Below are 13,890 nucleotides of genomic sequence, written 5' to 3' on the forward strand. Positions count from 1 at the left end.
CATCACTAGTATTTCTCGATACAACATATGACTTTTTTATGACTTAAGGAACGAACACTGCACTATAATACAAAACAATAACAGGTCTGTTAGAGCAATACTTTAAATCAGGTAGCCTAACAAGTAGTTACTGGCGCCGTAAAGGGTAGGCTATTTAAATAAAAGAATGAAAAATTAATTAACGAAGTTTAACGAATTGTAATAAATAAAAAACGCGGCAGTAGCATACTTTCAATAAAATCACACATTTTAATTAACGAACAGTTTAAATAAAATTGAATGAATTCCCTTATAGAATGAAAACATTTTAATAGTCTAATTAAAATAAGCTAACGTTAGGCTAGCTACAGTAGTTGATCAATTGGAATGGTTATTACCGTCGCGCTCACCGCCGCGTAAAAACGTCAGCGGCCAAAATAAATCAGTTGCATTTCAAAGTCATTCGTAAAATGGCCGCCAGGTGGCGCAAAGTGACATTTTCGCTCGTTGCCGTAAATACAACAGTGACCGTTATACAGCGTATCTCTGTATCGGTTTATTGTTATTTAAGTTCTGGATTATTTCAGGTACTTTAAACACATTGTTGGGTTGCTCATGTTGGCTCATATGAGATGTAGTTTACAAATGAACACCTGGTTGGGTTATTTTGACCCAACAACTGGTTTATTCATTATTCTTTCCTTTCTCCAAATATCAGCCTGCAGAATGTTTGAAATATTACTGTTTATTGTGTTACAGGTATAGTTTTAAGAGTTGTTTAGGCAGGAATGCGTGTGTATACAGCTCAAAACCTCCATCAGTTATTAAAGATAGCGGCTATTTAGAAAACATGCCCAGTGATTTCTGAGCTTCAGGAAATCTCCCGGCGCTCTGCGCATAACACCGGGCCAACTCATGTCGGAAAGAATTTATAAACGGTTTCTAAACATGGGCTATTGTTTTTTTACTTATAATATTTGTTAATTTAATTTAAATGAGGTTTGGGCTCAGGACTTCGACTCGGCATCGTGATTCTCCTCTTTAATTTACTCCATAGTTTTAATCAGCGCTCAGCCGCATGCATGAAGTTTTCCAGAGCGCACCGGCAGAAGTAGACTAATGATTATGAACGCGTCGGGAAAACAGCAAGCAGACTGACTCTGACCATTTAAAAAAACGTTTGCGTTCATTTTCTGACGCGCTCAAGTTCACCAAAAACAATACAGAACAGCGCGGCTTACAACACTTACAAAATCACAACACTTACAAAATCACAACGTTTTTTCGTTATTGTGAGTGCGCTTAAATAAAAGTTGAGTCTTATAAAGGCGTGTAGTCTTATATAGTTTTTTATATAGTTTTTGCACATTAATCTGACACAGTTTTTTCAGCCTGTCACGGCGTGCGCCCAAATCAATATCGCTCCTCGCTCACTAGTTAGGCGGCCTCCCCTTCAGACATGCGAAGCGGCGGGACCGCAGAATTACACATGACTGGTGAGCTATCGTTGCTATCGTTGCCCGGGCTTGCACCCCGCGCTATAAATAAATACTCGGAGTTTGTTGGGCTACAGTGGATTTTACTACACGCTGTGTATGCAGCGCGCGTGCAACAACGCGGAAGTGCGGCATGCAAGCAGGGCAAATGGAACGCGCCCCATGGACTTTAAAGGAGCGAGAGGTGGGAGGGGGGCGGTACGGCCATCCGCGGAGAGCAGAGTCAGCGCGAGCAGACGGATGGCCATTGCACTCACACCGCGTAGTAAAATCCACTGTAACCCAACAAACCCCAAATCATCACCAGCCGTGCCTTATTCCGTCATGTCATGTGGGCAACATAAGATTTGTATTGAAAACTTCTAACTAAAAAGTGGCAGCTGGCACGCCTAAAAATAGACGCAGGTTATTTTTTTAATAGTCTAAATAAAAACCCTCCGATTTAATTTCCTATAGTCTAACCAGCGCTCAACCGCACGCATAGTTTTCCCGAGCGCAAGGAATTTTTTTGTGCTAAATAATGTTTATGCAGTATAAGAATTCCTATTAATCCTGGGTTGTTCTTTTAGTGTCACTATAGTGCTTTACAATGCCAGACAACATTCAAATACAAATTATTCACCCTCCCCAGGTGTGAATCGGCTGTTCTCACCTATACATTCAGAGGAACTGAAATGCACTTCTCCCCACTTTAAAAACTTCTTGAATCTGAGGCTCTTCTGGAGACTTTCAGTGATTTCAATTTGTGTAATTTTAATCTCCTGGATTCTAGATTCTAAAGTTGACATTGTTACCTTTTTTAATCATTGGAATGGAAGAACTTGTTATTTTCCTTATGATAGCATAAATTGCATTGTTTTTAATCAGTCTATACACAATAATATTCTTTGGTATTTTTTATTTTTTTTAAACGGGTATGGGGGCTATCTTGGTTCATTAATCTCCGTGCCTGGTTTATAGTATTCAGTGCGCATCTGTTATATTACAACTATCATAACACTCAAATGCCTTTTATTGGGGGTTAAGTGACTGATGTGCCTAACATTTTTCAGCTGAGCCTTTGTTTCACTGAATAATCAACCACCGCGACACCCCTCTCTCTCTCACACACACACACACACACACAGAGCCGACCAAATCATTAGCACCTCCCTCCCCCAAACAGCGCAGACATTTACTTTCTATCCATTTACTTACACCTGAACTGAGTTGTTTGAGTAACATGGGTCGAACCCGTTACAAATCATAACAGTCTACTGCATTTCATTCTTATAATAACGCAAAAACACAAGCGGGGCTGAAAGACCGACATCTGCTGACGCAGTAGAACGTCCTAACACTGTTTTAATTTTATGGTAATTTATTTCAGTTAATAAATCTACTATAAATTTAAAGAACACAAGAAATAAGATGACACAAATCCATACACGCTTTTTCGTGGCTCACTGTGTTAACATTTATTGTGCTTAAATTTGATCCTAATAAAATGTGATTTAATTTGAATTTTAGAACAGTGGCAGCTGGAACACCTAAAACAGATGCAGGATTATTTTTTTATAATCTAAATAAAAATGCTTTTTTAAACGTGGGCTATTGTTATTTACATGCAATATTTGTTAATTTAATTTAAATGGGGTTTGGTCTCCGGAATGTTGAGCATCAGGATCCTCTTCTTTACTTTCCTACGTAGAATCAGCGCTTAATCGCACGCATTAAGTTTTGTAAATTCGTTTAATGTTTAATAGTAAATAATGACCCCCGTTGCGCTGTACCACCGCTCGGAAAACCTTTTGAAATACAAGTTTAGGACAATTATGATGATCTGCCACGGCGTGCGCGTGTGATGGGTGTACGCCCAAATCTACTATAACTACTCCCTCACTCCGTAGGCTCCCTGAATAGGCAGCAAAGGGACGGGGACGCCTATTTGTGCCGGCTGGCGATAATTAACGTTAATATGATCTCGGGCTTGCTCCGCATTATAAAAGCAAGGCGCGGAGGTTTGTCTAAGGTCTGGGAAGTACGTGATGTGATGGATAATATGAAAGAAGCATGTCAGTGGGGAGATGTGACACGCCCCAGGGACTTTAAACAAGGACACTAGAATTTCGCCCTTTGATCTCCGCGCTGAGGACAGCTCGAGAAAGAGCTGCGCGAGCTCCCGCAGCATCTACACTCCCGCACCGTGCCTGCCCTCGCAGCCCCGCTGCCGAAGAGGAAAAGTGTGGTTAGGTTTTTGCGTCAGCGAGAACTCGCGCCGGCCATCGACAGCGGGAGAAGCGCCGTCACGAGGGAGCGTGCAGGAGCGCTGCCTCCGCGTGCTCAGTTCTGCCACTCCGCACACGAACACTTAGCATCAGCTGTGTGCCCGCATGCCAGTGTGGCACAGCCCCCGGAACTGCACATGCACAACCTTTATCCCATTCTTTTCTTTCTCCCTCCTTCAACACTTTCCTTCCCCATTTTACCTAAATAAATTACCCTTTTCCCGTAAGACCTCGCCTCGTGTCCGTGCTTTATGGTGCCGCCCGTGCAACATGGGTCGAACCCGTTACAGATCATAACAGTCTACTGCATTTCATTCCTATAATAACGCACAAACACAAGCGGGGCTGAATGACCAACATCAGCTGACGCAGTAGAACGTCCTAACACTGTTTTAATTTTATGGTCATTTATTTTAGTTAATAAATCTACTATAAATTTAAAGAACACAAGATATAAGACGACACAAAACCCTACACGCGTCTTTTCTAATTACACGTGATAAAATTTAAAGGCTCACTGTGTTAACATTTATTTTGTTTAAATTTGATCCTAATAAGATTTAATTTAATTTAAATTCTACATTTGTATCTTCATTTTAGTTCTGTGATTAATGCAACCACGGGGGGGCGCAATCCAGTGTCTTCTTGTGCCAGTCCCAAGTCTGGATAAATGCAGAGGGTTGTGTCAGGAAGGGCATCCGACGTAAAACATTTGCCTAATCAATGATGCGAATCAAGAATATAATTCCCATACCGGATCGGTCGTGGCCCGGGTTAACAACGACCACCACTGGTGCTGTTGACCTACAGGGTGCTGGTGGAAATTGGGCTACTGTTCGTCGAAGAAGGAGAGGAGGAAGGCGTGTTCGTAAGCATAGAGAGAAGAGGAAAGGCAAGAGTTTAGGAGTGATAGTAGGGACTTTGAATGTTGGGACCATGACAGGGAAGGGAAGAGAGTTAGTTGATATGATGCAGAGAAGAAAGGTGGATATACTGTGTGTACAGGAGACCAGGTGGAAAGGTAGCAAGGCTAGAAGCTTAGGATCAGGGTTCAAATTTTTTTACCATGGTGTGGATAGGAAAAGAAATGGAGTAGGAGTTATCCTGAAAGACGAGTTTGTAAGGAATGTTCTAGAGGTGAAGAGAGTATCAGATAGGGTGATGAGTCTGAAGCTGGAAATTGAAGGGGTGATGTTAAATGTTGTTAGTGGTTATGCCCCACAGGTAGGATGTGAGTTAAAAGAGAAGGAGAAATTCTGGAGTGAGTTAGATGAAGTGATGCAGAGCATCCCCAGAGGGGAGAGAGTGGTGATTGGTGCAGACTTCAATGGACATGTTGGGGAAGGGAACAGAGGTGATGAAAATGTGATGGGCAGGTTTGGTCTTCGGGACAGGAATGTAGAAGGACAGATGGTGGTGGACTTTGCAAAGAGGATGGAAATGGCAGTAGTAAATACTTTCTTCCAGAAGAGGCAGGAACATAGCGTGACATATAAGAGTGGAGGCAGAAGCACTCAGGTCGACTACATCTTGTGTCGACGTTGTAACCTGAAAGAGATCAGTGACTGCAAAGTGTTGGTAGGGGAGAGTGTAGCCAGACAACACAGAATGGTGGTGTGTAAAATAACCCTGGTGGTGAGGAAGGCGAAGAGGACAAAGGCAGAGCAGAGGACAAAGTGGTGGAAGCTGAGAAAGGAAGAATGTTGTGAAGTCTTTAGGGCGGAGTTGAGACAGGCTATGGGTGGTCAGGAGGTGCTTTCAGTTGACTGGACAACTACAGCTAATGTGATCAGGGAGACAGGTAGGAGGGTACTTGGTGTATCATCAGGTAAGGGGAAAGTGGACAAGGAGACTTGGTGGTGGAATGAGGAAGTCCAGGAGTGTATACAGGGAAAGAGGCTAGCTAAGAAGAAGTGGGACACTGAGAGGACTGAAGAGAGTAGACAGGAGTACAGGGAGATGCAGAGTAAGGTGAAGGTAGAGGTGGCAAAGGCCAATCAAAGAGCATATGAGGACTTGTATGCTAGGCTAGACAGTAAGGAGGGAGAGGGGGATCTGTACAGGTTGGCAAGGCAGAGAGATAGAGATGGGAAGGATGTGCAGCAGGTTAGAGTGATTAAAGATAGAGATGGAAATGTACTGACAGATGCCAGAAGGGTGATGGGAAGATGGAAGGAGTACTTTAAGGAGTTGATGAATGAGGAAAACGAAAGAGAACAAAGAGTAGAAGAGGTGACTGTTGTGGAACAGGAAGTAGCAAATGTTGGTAGAAGTGAGGTGAGAAGGGCGTTGAAGAGGATGAAGAGTGGAAAGGCTGTTGGTCCTGATGACATACCTGTGGAGGTATGGAAGTGCTTAGGAAAGGTGGCAGTAGAGTTTTTGACAAGTTTGTTTAACAAGATCTTGGAGAGTGAGAGGATTCCAGAGGAATGGAGGAGAAGTGTATTGGTGCCAATTTTTAAGAACAAGGGAGATGTGCAAAGCTGTGGCAATTATAGAGGTATAAAGCTAATGAGCCATACAATGAAGCTGTGGGAAAGAGTAGTGGAAGCTAGGTTAAGGGTAGAGGTGAGCATTTGTGAGCAGCAATATGGTTTTATGCCTAGAAAGAGTACATCAGATGCAGTATTTGCTCTGAGGATGCTGGCGGAGAAGTACAGAGAAGGTAACAGGGAGTTGCATTGTGTCTTTTTAGATTTAGAGAAAGCGTATGACAGGGTGCCAAGAGAGGAGCTGTGGTATTGTATGAGGAAGTCTGGAGTGGCAGAGAAGTATGTTAGAGTGGTGCAGGACATGTATGAGAGCTGTAAGACAGTGGTAAGATGTGCTGTAGGTGTGACAGAAAAGTTTAAGGTGGAGGTGGGTCTGCATCAAGGATCGGCTCTAAGCCCCTTTTTGTTTGCTCTGGTGATGGACAGGATGACAGATGAGGTAAGACAGGAGTCCCCATGGACTATGATGTTTGCAGATGACATTGTGCTCTGTAGCGAGAGCAGGCAACAGGTGGAGGAAAATTTGGAGAGGTGGAGGTTTGCTCTGGAAAGCAGAGGAATAAAGGTTAGCCGCAGCAAGACGGAATACATGTGTGTGAATGAGAGGGACCCAGGAGGATCGGTGAGGCTACAGGGAGCAGAGGTAAAGAAGGTGCAGGATTTTAAGTACTTGGGGTCAACGGTCCAGAGCAACGGAGAGTGTGGAAAGGAGGTGAAGAGGCGGGTACAGGCAGGTTGGAATGGGTGGAGAAAAGTGTCAGGTGTGTTGTGCGATAAAAGAGTATCAGCGAAAATGAAAGGAAAGGTGTATAGGACAGTGGTGAGACCAGCGATGCTCTACGGCTTAGAGACAGTGGCGCTGAAGAAAAGACAGGAGGCAGAGTTGGAGGTAGCAGAGCTGAAGATGTTGAGGTTCTCTTTGGGAGTGACAAGGATGGATAGGATTAAGAATGAGTTTATCAGAGGGACAACCCACGTTAGATGTTTTGGAGATAAAGTCAGAGAGGCCAGATTGAGGTGGTTTGGACATGTTCAGAGGAGAGATGGTGAATATATCGGTAGAAGGATGCTAAGGTTGGAACTGCCAGGCAGGAGGTCTAGAGGAAGACCTAAGAGGAGATTTATGGATGCAGTGAGAGAGGACATGAAGTTAGTTGGTGTGAGAGAAGAGGATGCAGAGGATAGGGTTAGATGGAGGCAGATGATTCGCTGTGGCGACCCCTGAAAGGGAACAGCCGAAAGACAAAGAAGAAGATTTTAGTTCTGTGATTATAAATTTGTTTAACTACAATGTTTTACTTGATTTTATGCAGTTCTAAAACTCTGTGTCTCATTAATCCAGCAGAGAATGAACTAAGGCATGAGGCGTCAGCCTGTAGTTATATAGCGCCACTCAACGGTAAAAGCCAGCAAACGCACAAAAGCAAACGGTACCGCAGAGCGCGGCGACGGTAGGACCTACAGTCCGATTGATTAACCACTGTAGATAGTTCACATTTCAATGAACAAATAATTTTACAAATCAAACTTTCAAATAAATAAAACCAGCTTGCAAGATGAGGCGAGTAAAGCTCCTTATTTAACTACACTCTTTTCAAGTTGTGTGCAAGAAAGATGAGGTTGTCTACTCCGCTCTAACGGATGCAGTGGCCGGAACACAAAGAAGGTATTTGGCTGCCAATGGCAGTTTAGGGTAGCGGTCACTGTTTTGCTTCCACCATGCAAGCGGGCCCTACTGTACTTTTGTAGCGTCTTTTAAATATTGCTTCATCTCTTTTTTTGCACGGTCTCCATGTTCTTCTTCCTCTTCGTCTTTGGACTGCATCAGCATTAAGATCTCCGATGTTTTCTTTTCTTTTTTGGGGGGTGGTCTCCTCTACTCTATGGCTTGCAGACAGCTCTTCCACATTCCGATCGGTCTGTTGCAGATGCAGATGTTCAGCCTGGAATTTTAGGTGCTTGAATTGCTGGTCTAGTGCTGAAGAAAGGAGGAAGATACTGCTGGGTTCCAAACTTAACAGTTTCCATCTGCTGTCTATGTCCGTGATGATAGTGTTCTTAATTTCTTTGATGGCAGGGCTATTATCCTCCTCTGGTGACAGGTGGCGTTTCTTTAGGTTGAAGATCATTGGCAATGTTGCAGACAACGAGAAGTTATCCTCCTGTGATAGTGGTTCTGTGAGTGTGATTGGGGGCCCCAATACTTCTGCCATTCTCTGTGCCAGTTTTCACTGATCTGCTGTCAAGTCAAGGGTGCGTTCTCCTTTTTTCGAGATGCTGGGATCTGACAAAACAGCTGTCACTGGCCATCGTTGCTCCATTAGTCGGTTAAGAATTTCGTATGTAGAGTTCCAACGAGTAGCAACATCTTGAATTAGTTTGTGTTGTGCAACGTTCTGCTGCGTTTGTTTCTCTTTCAATGCAGCTGTAGCCTTTGCACTTTTTAAAAAATGTCCCACGAGATACCTGGCAGCCGCAACGGCTACTCACTTATAATTTGGAATAGCGAATGCGTCCACCACGTCCCCAAGCTGTTGTGCAATGCTTTGGTTACCAGAACAAAGGTAGAGAGCTCCCGCTCCTGAGATATAAAATGACAGGTGACAGCCATATACGCCTCCATACTCACCGAGGTCCAAATGTCCGTTGTGAAACTCAAGGCTGTTACGTTTTTAATGATATTATAAATTTGGCCTCGAAGATCGCTGTACTTCAAAGACAGGGCAGTTTGGGACAGTGTAATTGGGCTCCATCTTCTTGATTAATTTTTTAAAGCCTTCGCCTTCAACTAGATTAATGGGTCTCATATCCATAGCGATAAAATCAACTAGGGCATCTGTTATCTCCCTTTTTATTTTCTCCGTTTACGTTTTTCGGAACTGTAGGAGCTGCTGTGAACTTTTCAGTTTGGTTGAGCATGCTGATGTTAATGTTGATGGTGCGCTACCGTACCTTATTAAATTTTTTATTTCAATTTTATTTGTATAGCGCTTTTAACGATTTACATCATCACAAAGCAGCTTTACACAATCAAAAGAATTAAGTTTGTATGAAATGTGAATGTGTATGAATCAACACATTCACATGTTCACACTGCCGTGCAGTATTCGCAAGTATTTTCCAAGCAAATTAAATGCACGTTTTAATCATGTGTAAACATTACTGATTAACATGGCAGATGAAAGCTCCTTTTTTACACCAACAATATAGTATATATAATTTCGTACTACTTACAGAACTTGAGAAGATGATTTTTTAAACCTGTTGTGCTGTAGTGGTAGGCCAGTTTTAAATCCCATATTTGACACACTGCCTTTGTTTTGTCTTCAGTCAAATTAAAGTGCTTCCACACAACCGAGGTCTTCTGCATTTTTGTCTTCTCTCTGAGATAAAGTAAATAACGATGTTGGCGTTGCCGCAAGAGCTAGTCATTTAAGCGCGAATGAGAACCGGTTTGCAGGGATCGATGTCACATGTTAAATTATTTTCCCCGAATATTCGAATCTCAAAATGAAAAAATCTAATGCCATCCCTCCAAACGAATATTCGAATATTTTGGTCCAGCCAGAATATGGTTCATTGTACAATAGTTACTATTTACATCTACAACCCCAAATCAGAAACAATTGGGACAGTATGAAAAACGCAAATAAAAAAAATAAAGTAGTGATTTTTAAATTTACTTTGACTTGTATTTCATAGCAGATAATACAACAGCACATTATTTAAGATGGAGTGATATCCCGGGCATTTTCCAAACGGAATTGCAAATTGCATTTGCAATTGCGTTTCCCATATGTAGACGCATAAAGTGTGACATAATTCAAATGCAGTTTAAATTAAATTAAATAAAGTGGTATATGGACATTCTTTTTACTGCCAGGCCTATCAATTTAAATGTTTTTTATTTTATTTTACTTAACTGTAAAGTTTCCTAGAGATATAATATACTCAGCAAAAAAAGAAACATCCCTTTGACTTTCAATTGTTTTTACTTGCAGTAAACTTAATGTGTAAATATTTGTAAGAATATTAAAAGAGTCAACACCATAAGACATAAACTAAAAATGTTTCACAATGTGTCCCTGAATGAAGGGAGGCTCAAAATCAAAAGTACCAGTCAGTATCTGGTGTGGCCACCAGCTGCTTGAAGTACTGCAGTGCATCTCTTCTCATGGACTGGACCAGATTTGTCAGTTATTGCTGTGAGATGTTACCCCACTCTTCCACCAAGGCACCTGCAAGTTTCTGGACTTTTCTCGGGGGAATGGCCCTAGTCCTCACCCTGCGATCCAACAGGTTCCAGACGTGCTCAATGGGATTGAGATCCAGGCTCTTCGCTGGCCATGTCAGAACATTTACATTGCTGTCATGCAGAAACTGGGCCTTCTCTGGATGCCTCAGGATCCTCGCAGGGTTGGCCTTTGTCTACTGAAGCTGGTACAATCTCCAGATGCCTCGGATGGGTAGAAAAGTACAGAACAGATGGAGAGAATTAGTGTAGTTGCCATTCAGGATAGATGTAGTGAAGTATGAAGTTATGGGATGAGTTACGCGTATGCCAGATTAAAAAGATGCGTCTTGAGTCTACTTTTAAACTGGAAAACTGTGTCTGAGCCCCGAACACTGTCTGGAAGGCTATTCCAAAGTTTTGGAGCTAAATATGAACTCGGTGGCCTCGGTGTAACGCTCATTTCTTCGACAATAAACACGAATCCGTCCATCATCCCTGGTGAGACAGAACAATGACTAATCAGTGAAGAGCACTTTTTGCCACTCCTGTCTGGTGGGTTTGTGCCCATATGCGGCGTTGTTGCTGGTGATGTCTGGTAAAGACCTGCCTTACAACAGGCCTACAAGCCCTCAGTCCAGCCTCTCTCAGCCTACTGCGGACAGTCTAAGCACTGATGGAGGGATTATGTGTTCCTGGTGTGACTCGGGCAGTTGTTGTGGCCATCCTGTACCTGTCACGCAGGTGTGATATTTGGATGTACCGATCCTGTGCAGGTGTTGTTACATGTGGTCTTCCACTGCGAGGATGATCAGCTGTCCTTCCTGTCTCCCTGTAGTGCTGTCTTAGGCGTCTCACAGTGCGGACATGGCAAGTTATTGCCCTAGCAGCAGTCCTCATGCCTCCCTGCAGCATGCCTAATGCACGTTCATGCAGATGAGCGGGGACCCTGGGCATCTTTCTTTGGGTGTTTTTCACAGTTGGTAGACAAGTCTCTTTAGTGTCCTGCGTTTTTAGAACTGTGACCTTAAATGCCTGCTTTCTGTAAGCTGTTAAGGCCTTAACGACCATTCCACAGGTCCATGTTAATTAATTGATTATGGTTAATTGAACATGCATGGAAAACATTGTTTAAACCCTTTACAATGAAGATCTGTAAAGTTATTTAGATTTTTACATTATTGTTAAAATACACAGTCCTGAAAAAGGGACATTTCTTTTTTTTTCCTGAGTTTATTAAATTACAAAGAAACATGGTGGTTATAAAGGGTCAGAAACAATGCTCAGGTAGCATGTGTCATTTAAACAATGCCCAATTGGCACTAAGGTGCCTAAAGTGTGCCAAGAAAACATCCCCTACACCATTACACCACCACCACCAGCCTGCACAGTGGTAACAAGGCATGATGTTCTCATTCTGTTTACGCCAAATTTTGACTCTACCATTTGAATGTCTCAACAGAAATCGAGACTCATCAGACCAGGCAACATTTTTCCAGTCTTTAACTGTCCAATTTTGGTGAGCTCGTGCAAATTGTAACCTCTTTCTGATTTGTAGTGGAGATGAGTGGTACCCGCTAGGGTCCTCTGCTGTTGTAGCCCATCCATCCCAAGGTTGTGCTTGACTTGAAAAATTAACAAGTCTTGATTTAAGAGTACCGAGCATTATGTATCACACATGCACTTCTTGTTTTGAATGTTATGTGATCACAACTGAGCCAATTGTTTTTCTTTCTCTTGCGCTGCAGAATTATGGATAATCTCCCCTGCTCTGTTTTAGTGTGCATCTCACACTGGTTTAATCAACATCCGTGCATGAGTACTGTTTATTATAACACTGTGATCGTGTGTGCATGTAAAACATTTTGTTTGTATGCGTGTAAGGTTTTATAATATTGTACGACAATGTAATCTAATAAGAAGGTTCCTGTGCTCTGAGAACAGACCCCTTACTGTGCTTCCTCATGCCTTCTGTGGTAACACCTTCTATATTCTGTATCCAGACGAGAATACATCCAAATGGCTCTTGTTTGCTAGAACCCTTTTGTTTAATCAGCAGAATGCAAATGCATCTCCTCTCACCTGTCTGTCTCTGGGTCCCTTTATGACTGACTTGTTAATGACTGGTTCTTTTGATGTTCGGGATGTAGCACCGTTTAAATGTGCTTACTTTGCTGAGAATAAACAGAGACCTTCAGACATCATGTCTGCGTGTGTGTGTTTGTCTCTCCTGGTCAATCGGGCCCGGACCGGTAAGTGTATCAAGGTGCAGCGGACACAACAAAAAATAACTCTTTATTCTCTTAGCTTAAAACTTAGCTCTGACACAATTCTTTTACATTTTAAAACCTAACAATACTGTTTATTATAACACATGGGTGTGTGCACATGTAAAGCAAAAGCTAGTCTTATTAGAGAGTTATTAGCGATGTTCCTTGCTAATTTTCTTTCAGTTAATTTATGTGGGTGTGTGTGTGTGTGAAACTCAAATAAAAAAGGAGGCAGGTTTACTGTGTAAAATGAGAAGAGGGAGACAAAGGGTCTGATTCCTTCTTTCCTCTTATTCAGCTTTACACACATACACAAACACATGCTCTCTCTCTCACACACACACACACACAAACACTTATCTGTCTGGATTTATTTAAACTTTTTTTTAAAGGTATGGTTATTTTTACATTATATTTTGTATTCATCATTTTTATGTTTGTTTTTTTTTTGGGCTGTGGAACGAATAATTTGAGTTTTCATTATTTCTTATGGGGATGTTTCCGTTGGTTTACGAGTTTTTTGAACTATGAGCCCGCTTCCGGAACAAATTATGCTCGTAATCCAAGGTTTCACTGTATTTACTGTCATTAAGCATTATCAGATTTTCTTACCAAACTTCATTATGGTTGAAGGGCAGTCACTTCGCAGTCTTGATACAGTGCCATCTGTGGTCATAAGCAGACCAACAGATTTGTCAAATCTGAGAATTTGCAAAAATAAAAAGGAAAGAAGCAAAAAGAAAACATTCAGCGTCTACAATGCATTAATACTCACTGATTTACCAATAACAAAATACATCATTAATCATATTTTTGGTTGTTATTGAAATGATTACAATAGTGTTTTTTAATGATTGAATAGCTTATAGAATAAAAGCATTAGCGCATACTTGAGAATTTATTCTTTGTTTTAAACACCATACATTCTATCAGGGTTCAATCGCTCTAATAACACCCATTTACACAAGTTGTAGTTCACACATCTAGAAAGTTTAGTAACAAGTTGCCCAGGTTTTTTTTTTTTAAGTTTACTCAACTTTATATTGCTGTTTAGTTGACACAATGTGTACCCAGTTAAAAATCTTAAGTTGATCCAACTCATTAAATCATTAAATCTTTAATGCTCTGACTGAGGGAAGGAGGTTTTTGCCCAAT

The 13,890-nt window shown here is 41.8% G+C and overlaps 1 protein-coding gene across 1 annotated transcript in view; it reads right to left on the reverse strand.

The window, feature by feature from the left end:
• Window positions 1-13,890, reverse strand: part of spo11 (SPO11 initiator of meiotic double stranded breaks) — a 98,715-nt gene that overhangs the window by 40,825 nt on the left and 44,000 nt on the right. Inside the window, exon 4 of the mRNA XM_053481997.1 lies at window positions 13,348-13,436. Within this exon, the coding sequence (XP_053337972.1) occupies window positions 13,348-13,436 (89 nt within the window). The remainder of the gene's footprint in view (window positions 1-13,347; window positions 13,437-13,890) is intronic.

This window comes from Clarias gariepinus, chromosome 22, assembly GCF_024256425.1.
Source record: "Clarias gariepinus isolate MV-2021 ecotype Netherlands chromosome 22, CGAR_prim_01v2, whole genome shotgun sequence".
NCBI lineage: Eukaryota > Metazoa > Chordata > Actinopteri > Siluriformes > Clariidae > Clarias > Clarias gariepinus.